Raw genomic sequence first — 11,984 nt, 5'->3', positions numbered from 1 at the left:
TCAGCCCATTGATGTCGGGCTCCACAGCCTGCCTCCTAGCCAGCTCATTCTCATACCTTTGTAACATCAATGCATCAACAAGGTTCTTAGTTCTAACTTTTTTTCATGTCAGCTATTTTATCTTACTGATCATTTATGCAAGCAAAGATTATATTTCTCTGCCATATGCAGTGTATGTTTATTGTCTAAATTAGTGATTGATTTCAACATTATTCTATAACACATTTTGAGAATAATCTATCTAGGCACAACATGAAATGTCTTTTAGTCCCACCCTGTGGTTGTTCTGTGTCAGTTATCCTCAGACTCACTTCGCTTGAAAGTCATCTGTGGCCAGCTTAGCGTTGTCAATGGCCAGATTGATCCCTCCGTTCAAATGAGTGGCATCAACGATCTGAAAGAGGGCACAGAGGTATGTCTCCGATTTTATGGGTGGATTACTGAGATCAGATTTCACATAGAAAGTCTTCTGTGGACCAGAAGCATTGTTTGGCAGTGTGTAGTGGGTGTAGTGGTGTGTTTCCAACGTTAGGAGAACGGAGCTCTGTAAATACACCACAGTGAAAGCTCCACAATGGAATAGAAGACAGCAGAGGGCAAGATGGCGGTTCAAAATAGCTGCGGTCATCTGATGGAAAGTTGATCACTATAGGTAAAAAAATAGGAAAAATCTATTGTGAAAGAGGCATTTCTATGTAGGCTTTGTGGTTGCACTGGACAAAAATGTATCTGCTTACATGCAGCTGATAATGACAAAATACATAATTTTTATTTTATTTTAAGCATGTTAGCAAAACTAGCTATAATGCACATACTGACAGCTGAACTAAAATATAGCGTACATTTATTCTTCAGCTAAATATTGAAGTATCCCTTTCTAAATACCCCCTCATCCTTAGTGAAAACGTTTTGACTCTGCGGAGCTCTGTTTGGGTGTGGCTCGAGACACAAGAAAAAAATAATCCTTACGGGAAACTTGGTCTGGAATCTCTTCCAGCTGATGCAGCTCATATTCACAAACATTGGGCATTATTGGGACAAGTAGTCAAATCTGAGAAACCGCCCGTTCCTAAAAAAAAACTGACTGCACCCCTCCACAACAACACCCTTAAAAATAAATAAACCAATACGTTGCTCTGCCAACAGAATTACATTTTTTAGTTTGTCATTGAAAAAACCCAGTGTGCATTTGCTTTAAACTGACCTCTCATTTTCATATAGACTTTACACTAATCTGTCTTCCTATGTACAATGTTACTTCTTTGCTATATAGCGCTTTCTGCCAGATGTTAATTTTATAGTATCTAAGCCTGGAATTGGTGGCCTTACCCTGTCTTGGAGTTCATGGATGGTAACCTTGAAGGCAGTCCAGTCATGAAATTCTGTCTTGGTCCTGGCCTCCAGGAACATGCAGATCTTATGCTCCAGATCAGCGTTGGCCTTCTCCAGGGAGCGGACCTTGTCCAGGTAGGAGGACAGACGGTCGTTCAGGTTCTGCATGGTGACTTTCTTGTTCTCGTTCACATCGACAGAGTCAGACACGTTGAAGCCACCAGCCCCACCACCCAGGCCAAAACCACCACCAGCAGAGCAAGTGTTAGAGGCATTGGAGATGCGCACCCCGGAGCCACCTGCATCCCCATACTCGCTGCCGGCCCTCATGGCGCTGATCTGTCCACCTCCCATGCTACCACCGGAATAGCGAGGATAGCCCATTCTCATGGATCCACCAGAGGCCACAAAGCTGCGGTTTGAGAAGGAGGTCATGGTGACGGAGGCTGCTGTCGTACTGCTCTGGCTGGAGGGGAATGAGTGCAGAGTGGTTGGACACGGCTCCTTTTATGCCAGACAATGAGGGAGGGAGAGGGGGGTTTGAGGTTTATACACAGGTGAATGTGTGGAAAATTCCATCCATACAGCACAAGACCGGTAAATCAGGGAAAAAAATAAGAAACATGTCAATAAAGCAGGTAGGTAGGGGCCTAGAAATAGTAGTATACCCTAGTCTGGGTGGCAGTCTTTTTAGCTAACATTCCACTCCTTGCTACTCCTGTCATTTGCCGATGTAATTCCTTTTATTTGCCAAATACATTTTGGCACAACCCAAATTCTAGCTAGTGCAGACTGAGGTTCCCTGCAGCAGCACTGTACAATGTTCTATTTTGTGACAGAGCACTAGTAACAACAATCCCCAAATCACTGCTGTTTATTTGATTTATTTTCATTTGTACATCAGCTATTGTTGGGTAGTAAGCTTACTGTCTCAAACTTGCAGATATTACTTTCAAGGAGACCACCATAGTCCATTGCAGAGTTTCCCCATTGGTAAAAGAAATGCAGAGCATTGCTGAGCAACAACCGCTGAACATTGTGAACCGTAGAACACTGGTTGCGTGTCCTGCTGCTTTGCCTTGAAAAATATTTCCTGAAGCGAGCTGTTTGACACCTGATCCAACTATGCACTGGGTTTGGTCCTTGTTTAGGGAACATGAGCCTTGGCTTTTATTCTTTGTCCATACACTGCACCTATAGTTTCAGAAGAATCCAGCATTAGGCCACACCTTTAAGTTGCTATTTCCTTTAGGATTTAACTGATTATTCTGATTATAACCTACACTACCGTTCAAAAGTTTGGGGTCACTTAGAAATGTCCTTGTTTTTGAAAGAAAAACGTATTTTTTTGTCCATTAAAATAACATAAATCAGAAATACAGTGTAGACACTGTTAATGTTGTAAATGACTATTGTAGCTGGAAACGGCAGATTTTTTATGGAATATCTACATTGGCATACGGAGGCCTGGCCTTCTAGGTAGAGTTGCAAAGAAAAAGCCATATCTCAGACTGGCCAATAAAAAGAAAAGATTAAGATGGGCAAAAGAACACAGACAGTAAACAGAAGAACTCTGCCTAGAAGGCCAGCATCCCGGAGTCGCCTCTTCACTGTTGATGTTGAGACTGGTGTTTTGCGGGTACTATTTAATGAAGCTGCCAGTTGAGGACTTGTGAGGCGTCTGTTTCTCAAACTAGACTCTCTAGTGTACTTGTCCTCTTGCTCAGTTGTGCACTGGGGACTCCCACTCCTCTTTCTATTCTGGTTAGAACCAGTTTGCGCTGTTCTGTGAAGGGAGTAGTACACAGCGTTGTACGAGATCTTCAGTTTCTTGGCAATTTCTCTTATGGAATAGTCTTAATTTCTCAGAACAAGAATAGACTGACGAGTTTCAGAAGAAAGTTATTTGTTTCTGGCCATTTTGAGTGAGCCTGTAATCAAACCCACAAATGCTGATGCTCCAAATACTCAACTCGTCTAAAGAAGGTCCGTTTTATTGCTTCTTTAATCAGCACAATGGTTTTCAGCTGTGCTAACATAATTACAAAAGGGTTTTCTAATGATCAATTAGCCTTTAAAATGATAAACTTGGATTAGCTAACACAACATGCCATTGGAACACAGGAGTGATGGTTGCTGATAATGGGCCTCTGTACGCCTATGTAGATATTCCATAAAAAATCGTCAGTTTCCAGCTACAATAGTCATTTACAACATTAACAATGTTGATACTGTATTTCTAATCAATTTGATGTTATTTTAATCGACAAAAAAACTGTTGAACGATAGTGTACATTTTACAGCCCGACTACAATGTTGGCTTTGGTTAGTCCAGAAGTCAATTGTTGCAGATAGTGGATTTCATTGATTGTTGCAGATAGCAGATTTTGTCAGTTGTTGCAGATAGAGAATTTTGTCGATTGTTGCAGATAGTGAATTTTGTCAGTTGTTGCAGATAGCGGATTTTGGCGATTGTTGCAGAGAGTGGATTTCCACACTTGTATTTCAGACTGTTGATTCGTAAATCAATTATCCACTGACATGGGTCAGTGTGTCTTATAGTTCTCTGTAATAGTCTCTTTCGTATTTTGTTTGTTTTTCCATGAGAAACATTGTTTACAAGTTACAGTTTGTGCATTGTTTTGTCACTTGGGTAAGCTTCATTCGTTTGTTTTGTCTGACTGCCAAGGGATTCCCAGATTACTGGGTTGGCTGAAGTTCCAAAACACTGTTTGTGGTATTAATTGTTTAATCCAACAGTGAAAGAGAAAAGCTGATAAATGGGGATCTTATATGAATAATTGACACTTGTCGTTGAGTGCACACACCATTAAATGGCCAACTGGGTTAAATGGACAAAGGTCATCTTCAAATAGACTGCAATTAGACTTAACAACTGATTACTATGTTTACAGTATTTGTTTGACTTTCAATTGACCAGATATAATCAGTTTATTTACTGTTCCATAACTTTATAGTATGTCACCAAAAGGTTAATTATGGTGTAAGCAGACATATTACATTGTTAACTGCAGTGTAGACATCATTATTGTACATTTATGGGGTGAGGCCTTTTATAGGGTACAAAGGGCTTAAATAGCCTATGATAAGGGCTTAGCTTATAATAAATGTATTGTGTGTGCAATTAAAGGTAAAGATAGCGAGATGATGTTGCAACAAACAGCACCGTAGATAATGAGATGAGCGTGATGCAATACTTTGCTCTTATACAGTCACACAGAGTATCTGCGCATGTCCACGGGTGAACTTCACGCTGCTACAAAGTGGTAGCTACGGGACCAAAACAGCTGAGAAGTTTAGCCTTGCGCTTCAACACTCTTAGTTGTTGCGGAAATTGACCCACTATGTATTCACTTTGTGCATGCAACATCCTCTTGCTGAGTTTCCAGTATTTGGTCAGACATTTTTTAAGTTTATGTTATTTTGCAAGTGAAAGAGTGTATTTTGCCATATAGCCTAATTAACTGTCAGTGTTAAACATGACATCAAAAGGAAAGGCTACCAGAGTTAGATGAACAGGTAATGCTCAGGAAATGTGTATTGAGTTGATGTGAAGTAGAAAATGCCAGGACACGAAAAGTCAGTTTCAACAGCTCAGAGCACGTTTATTTCTTAATCTCTTTGGGAAAGTTTGACAGCAGTCATCAGCGACATGGTGTTCTTTGTTGTGACATTTCTGGTTCAAGATGTTTCTCATGGGGAGGCAACCAGTGTCCCAGCAGAGGAACTGGTGGAGCTGACCACCTTGCCGTCCACCATTTCCTCCACAATAGTCACCACCTTGCGTGTTGTTGTGGACGAGGATGAGGATGAGGATGACATGCTGAAGAGCAAAAAAAAACTATGCTGTTAGGTTCCATCATTCTGTGGACAATTTTTGACTGTATGTCTATGCCAATTGAAACACGAGGCATGAGACTCAAAGCTCACCTGTTAGCCTCTCCGTCCAGCAGCCTCCTGTACTCGGCGATCTCCATCTCCAGTCTGGTCTTGATGTCCAGCAGCATCCGGTATTCGTGTCCTTGCCGTTCCAGCTGAGCCCTGAGATTAACCAACTGTTCCTCCAAGTTGGTCACCTGCATCTGATAACCTGACAGCTGCATGGAGTAACTGTTCTTTGTCTCTGCGAGGGTATGTTCCATGGATGATTTCTATTGGAGAGAAATGAAGAGCAAAACAAAACATCAGGAAGTAGTAGAGCAAATTCATTGATGAGTGGCAGACATTGAAACAAAATCATTTTGGTTGATTTCTGAACAGTCTTACCATGCTTATTTGTGATTGCAGTTCGATTTCAAGACTCTGCAGCGTACGTTTGACTTCTGAGATTTCAGATCTGGACGTTTGGATAACTTCTGTGCTAATTGCGACCTCCTTGTTCAGCGCCTCGGTCTGTGGAAAACACCATCCAAAATAATGTTTTTACATGAACAATTCAATTGATGGGACATTTTGGATATCGTGGACCTAAATTATGGAATCATTTTTATAATGAGAAACAGTATTACCTTGGCGTGGAACCAGCCCTCCAGTTCTCTGTTGTTCTTGGCAGCGACAGCCTCGTAGTGTTCGCGAATCTCAGCCATGACTTTGCTGAGGTCTTCCTGTGGTGCAGCGTCAACCTCCACATGGACCTGGCCGCTCATCTGGGCACGCATGGACAACAGCTCCTAAAGGAATTATGGATAGTCTGGGTCAACCTCAGTCATGCATTACTCATTATGCATGATATTGATGATTCCCCCCCCCCCCCCCCAATCAGCTGATGACAAATAGTCATGAAGCTTGGCAATTACTTTTGTTTGACTAAATCTATAGTCACTCAGACTCACCTCCTCGTGGTTCTTCTTGAGGAAGACCAACTCCTCTCTCAGCCCCTCAATCTGCATCTCCAGGTCAGATCTGGCCATGGTCAGGTCATCCAGCGCCCTCCTCAGGCCACTGATGTCGGCCTCCACAGACTGCCTCATGGACAGCTCGTTCTCATACCTAAGCAAAATCAAAACAGCTTTGTTTACTGGACTAAAGATATACTCTATCTATTGAAGACAGTATGGATTGATGCATATTTATTGTGATCATTCATGATGTCACCCACTTGACCCTGAAGTCATCTGCTGCCAGCTTGGCGTTGTCAATGCTGAGGTAGATTCCACTGTTGATGCGTGTGGCATCGTGGATCTGAAAGAGAAAATTAAGTTTTGGAGTTTAACAGTTTTATCTGGAGTGATTAAATGAATGGCGCTATAAACTTGATCTGATTTTGAGGCAGTTTTGGGTGTGTTAGTGTGTCTGACATTGAACCAGAGATCAATGACCCTGGGGATACATACACTGCATTCACAGTGCACAATGGTATTAATGATAAAGCTACATTTAAGAATAATCAACGCGGTAATGGCCATGAACTAGATTTATGATATTGTCCTTGACATTATCGGGTTACTGGTGAAGGCTTACTAAGTAGTGGTGTTTATTTTGTGCCTTGGAGTAACTGGCACTCCACTTCCTCTTCCACAATAGTAAGGTAACAGCTATCAGTGGCCGTAAAACCCAGCCTTTATAAACAAGTGGTAAAAGTAGTCATAATGGTGTACTGTAGTTGTAAACGAGTTGACTGACATACCTTGCCTTGGAGTTCGGTGATAGAGAGATGGAAGGCACTGTAGTCACGACCAGTGGGGGAGGTCTTGGCCTCCAGGAACATGCGGATTTTGTGCTCCAGATCAGCATTGGCCGTCTCCAGGGAGCGGACCTTGTCCAGGTAAGTGGCCAGACGGTCGTTCAGGTTCTGCATGGTGGCCTTCTCGTTGGCAGACACGTGCAGGTCCAGGCCATCAGACAGGTTGAAGCCACCTCCACCACCACCCATGCCAAAACCACCACCAGCAGAGAAGGACCTGGATGCACTGGAACTGGAGATGCGGACCCCAGAGCCACCTGCACCCCCGTACACGCTGCCGGCCCTCATGCCACCAATGCGGCTGCCACCTCCAGACATGGAGAGGTGAGAGAAGCCCATAGGTGCTCCCCTCATGGATCCACCAGAGGACATGAAGCTGCTGCTGGAGAAGGACATGTTGATTGAGTCTTACTGCTCTAGCTGGAGAGGACTTAGTGAAGAGTGGAGGAAAAGGGCTGGTTGTTTTATACAACTTCACGGGGGGGGGGGTTAGAGGTGGGAGGGAAAAGATAATAAAAGGCGTGGGAGGAACACCTCCCCAAAGTCTTCTATTTAAGTCATAAAAAGCAAACGCGCGCACACAGGCATGACAGACTCAATCTGTCAATTGCTTGGGGGTGTGGGAAAGGGCAGCGTGTTCTGAGATGTCATTTCTTATCAATCGTCATGTATTCTGCTCGTCAGAGAGTATCAGTCTGCAGAGCACATGCTTAATAATGTACTGTCAGGATTAAAACACACTAAACCATTGAAAGTTCATCTTTAATATAAATTTGACTTAAAACACAATTTAGAGCTTGCGCCTTGGTTAAAGAGTAACTTTCCCCCTGATTACACACGGCATCCTAGCTGTGGCAGTAGGACACTAATGATGAGAAGTGTGTGTGGACTGGCTAAAGATAGCTCATTAAGTCAAGGCCATCTCCATGCCAACTTTCAACAACTACTTACAACTCAGCCTTCCATGAAGGAATGTGGTGCCCTGGATTCACAAAATGTTCTGGCAGCAGCTTTGCAATGTGCACACCTGGATTACGAAGTAAACCAGTTCTTTGGTCAACAACACACACTATTCATTGCCTGCAGAATCACACTTAAGCGCTGTATAATCTTGAATCAACAATGATAACAGTGCATGGATTGCATTGAATTAGTGTTTTTCCCTAATAAACAAATTAATCAAAAGCCGATCCAGTCTAAGATAGCATGAGTTTTTGTTACACTCACTTAATAATCAATCTATAAGTTATTAAGAATTGGCATGAAATTAAGCCACACTATTGGGTCTTATTAATGCCATTTATACGTTTTGAATTGTTGTTTGTAACCTGTGTCTGTCTGAATAGGAAAACATACCACAGCTCAAGCCTTGAGCTACTGAGCTACCTTTCACCATCTTTATAGTTAAAACACTACCATTACATTTGTGGTTATAAGCTAACGATGTTGCGTTGCTAACAGCCTCAAGTGCACCTGAAATCATTAACGAGGGAGGAGCAAAGCCAAAACTTGATGTGAAGCATTAGATAAAGCCCTTACACCTAAAAATGTTTAAGACAAGATGATACTTGCCTGTTCTCATCATCAGCTGCTGAATCTCTGCGTAAGGGGATGACATGGATCTTAAAAAATGTTCATTCATCGATGATGCAGGCATGTAAATATGTTATTTACCGGTACATGCCATCCTCTACCTATCTTGCCATCAAAATATGTTTGTTACCGCAAGATAATTATTCTTTAGTCTCTTTGATTACAGGGTTTGTATATAATTGTCGTAACACTTGTATAATTCTATGTACACTGACTGAACCCATATCTCATTCACGGTTTCATCTGATTAGTTTCGTTGTGGACCCCTGCAGGTTTCTGCTTGTACAAAAACCAGTCTAACCTGTGGTCACGCAAGATTGGTCCCCAGCCCCATACAGGCCTCTTCATTTATCATCCGCAGTAGAGGTCGTTTAAACAAACCCTCTCTAAATGTTATGTGTAAATAAAGTCTCTTTTACGATTCGTCCAGCAGGATCCCTGTCAGCCAAAGAATTGTCACTTTGTCCTACTGAAACAATCGTTTCTCTGTCTTCTCTCTCTAAGCTTCCTCTGTCGCTGCATCTTGTGGCTTTACCATGGCTAACATTTATTGAGTCTGATGGTAACTGACGGTAGAACAGTGGAAACACCAAACTCACATTTTCCCCACTAACTGTAACTGGTCTATAAGCTCCATACTCTTTCATACCATAAATGCATTCAGTGTGTTACATTATTCACAACCATGTTTTTACTTAGTCCTTCATTGTTTTGGTTGTGTATTGTATTGTATATCTGTTGTATGTGTCACAGGAATGCATCTCTCCTGTCACCTGGCTGGGTCTCTGCATGTTAAAATGCACTTAGTGTTTCAGGCCAAGCGAGAAAACACTTGGGACTGAGAGAAAGGTGAATGAGGGTGAAGGTTATTGTCTTTTAACAATCATTTCAACAACCAGTGGTGTAGAAAATACCTCTTCCAGGCATAAAGGTTGTAAACGCCTGTATTAAGCTGTCTACGGACAGCCAGGGGCACATTCCAACAGTCAGACATAATTTACAAACACAGTGTTTGAGTTTAGTGAGTGTGCCAGATCAGAGGCAGTAGGGATGACAAGACATTATATTGATAGGTGCATGAATTGTACCATATTGCTGTCCTGCCTGAGAATTCAAAATGTAACATGTACTTTTGGGTGTCAAGGAAAGTGTATGGGAGTAAAAAGTACATATTTTCTTTAGGAATGTAGTGGAGTAAATAGTAAAGTACATAAACCCCAAAAAACTACTTAAGTAGTACCGCAAAGTATTTTTACTTAGTTACTTTACACCACTGTGAGCAACACATGAAAACCTCTAAAACATCCCATATTGCAGTCTTTATGGCCAGTAATTGAAAAGGGTGCCTTTTGTTTGATCCTTTCATCTCCTCACATAGAGCCATGATTTACAGTGGCTGTACTTATAGGTAAGGTATAGCCTACAACCATTTTAAAGCTCTCATAATCCTTTATATAAACTATGGGGATGGGAACAATTAAAGCATGCGTTAAGGAATCTATTCATTATGAATATGTGGTGTGACTGAGTGAAAGGCAACATGCCTAACAGGTTAATGGTGGGACTGCTAGATCTGGTTTGTGAGGTGTGTCACTATAAGAGAGGCTACAGGGCTTAAGTTGGTTTAAGGTGTTTTTGACTTGTGGAAGATTAGAAAAAAATCAACAAGGGTGCACACTGCAATGTGTGGTATATAGCACTTGACAATCATAATGCAAAAAGTAAGATAAAACTAAATGTAACAGTAGTTGTTACCCAGAAATCACTTCTGCAGTCACTATCAGTCACTCCTAGTTTCCTAGTAACACAAACAAGCTTTTATAACCTTTAAATGTTGTGGGTTAAACATTGACATGCCCCACCTATGTGTCAACACCCGGCCCTCAGAGAATTGAAAAATCTATCGGTTGAAATGGCTAACCGATCTCAAGTCTTGGTTCTTACTTTAACCTATCTCAACATTAAAACACTATATACAAACAGTGCAAGGCACCTGGCCCTGTCAGAAACTAGCTCAAACATTCGCTGACTTGGCTGATTTTTAAAGAACTAGCCTATATGCTCTGAACACGCAATCCGGAGTTATTTGCCTTAGAAGGTTTGAAAAGGAATATTTAAAAGGAAGGGGACTGAGCACACTCAGGGTTTTACCACTGATAAAAACTGTGACACACCCTATTTTCAAGTCAAATTGGATCCCTATTTGCAAAGCCACCACATGCCTATTTGCCTATGCAGCCATTTGTTTTCCACAAGCCTTTCTCTGATTCAACCCCATCAATTCATACCATCCCAGCAGGCACAATGGTATTGGCGTTTGTCCGGTTTAAGGGCCTTGCTACTTGACTGCACTATTGAATACAGTATTATAATATTTGTATTTTGTATTTGTATTTATTAGGGATCCCTGGCAGCAGCTACTCTTGCTGGGGTCCAAACACATTAAAGCACTTACATTACATATAAAACAAAAGGTTCAACAGTACATCATATAACATTATTACACCACTACATATCTACAATACAAAATGTACAATACAAAATGTATAATACCACCATACAACTATTACAACAAATATTACAATGTATGCGTATGCGTGTGTTTGTACCTTTGTGTGTGTCTCTTTACAGTCCCCGATGTTCCAAAAGGTGTATTTTTACCTGTTTTTTAAATCTGATTCTACTGCTTGCATCAGTTACCTGATGTGGAATAGAGTTCCATGTAGTCATGGCTTTATGTAGTACTGTGCCCCTCCCATAGTCTGTTCAGGACTTGGGGACTGTGAAGAGACCTCTGATGGCATGTCTTGTGGGGTATGCATGGGTGTCCGAGCTGTGTGCTAGTAGTTTAAACAGACAGCTCTGTAGATTCAGCTTGTCAACACTTCTTACAAAAACAAGTTGTGATGACGTCAATCTCTCTTCCACTTTGAGCCATGAGAGATTGACATGCATATCATTAATGTTAGCTCTCCGTGTACTGTTAAGGGCCAGCAGTGCTGCACTGTTCTGAGCCAACTGAAATGTTCCTAAGTCCCTCTTTGTGGCACCTGACCACAATACTGAACAGTTGTCTAGGTGTGACAAAACCAGGGTCTGTAGGACCTGCCTTGTTGACAGTGTTGTTAAGAAGGCAGAGTAACGCTTTATTATGGACAGACTTCTCCCCATCTTAGCTACCGTTGTATCAATATGTTTGGTTTGTAAAGACAGGATGCATGAGATGTTTACTTTTTCTCTACATTTCCCTTATATACTCTCACAAACTCTCACTCTCACAAGCCCATTACTCTGTTGGAACTAATTATGCCAACTTCTAGGTCACTTCACTTTTCAGCCACATAGACTATACTGA

The 11,984-nt window shown here is 41.7% G+C and overlaps 2 protein-coding genes across 2 annotated transcripts; both read right to left on the bottom strand.

Annotated features, from left to right (window-relative positions):
- Positions 1–557: 557 nt before the first annotated feature.
- Positions 558–2,198, bottom strand: k1c1 (Keratin, type I cytoskeletal 50 kDa). The gene is given in 3 exon segments (NM_001146363.1): positions 558–653; positions 1,406–1,453; positions 1,575–2,198. Coding segments are annotated over 3 exon segments (270 nt in total). The 5' UTR covers positions 1,768–2,198; the 3' UTR covers positions 558–624.
- A 2,735-nt stretch (positions 2,199–4,933) lies between these two features.
- Positions 4,934–7,480, bottom strand: LOC106600816 (keratin, type I cytoskeletal 13). The gene is made up of 7 exons (XM_014192512.2): positions 6,980–7,480; positions 6,452–6,534; positions 6,186–6,342; positions 5,862–6,023; positions 5,620–5,745; positions 5,284–5,504; positions 4,934–5,176 (listed from the first exon to the last, which is right to left on the bottom strand). Exons 1-7 carry the CDS (start codon positions 7,430–7,432, stop codon positions 5,047–5,049), a joined length of 1,332 nt encoding a protein of 443 aa, XP_014047987.1. The 5' UTR covers positions 7,433–7,480; the 3' UTR covers positions 4,934–5,046.
- Between the last annotated feature and the right edge of the window lie 4,504 nt (positions 7,481–11,984).

The sequence above is a fragment of the Salmo salar genome, chromosome ssa03 (genome assembly GCF_905237065.1).
Source record: "Salmo salar chromosome ssa03, Ssal_v3.1, whole genome shotgun sequence".
NCBI lineage: Eukaryota > Metazoa > Chordata > Actinopteri > Salmoniformes > Salmonidae > Salmo > Salmo salar.
Note: the sequence above shows the minus strand (reverse complement) of the source record. Positions and strands in the feature narration are given on the sequence as shown.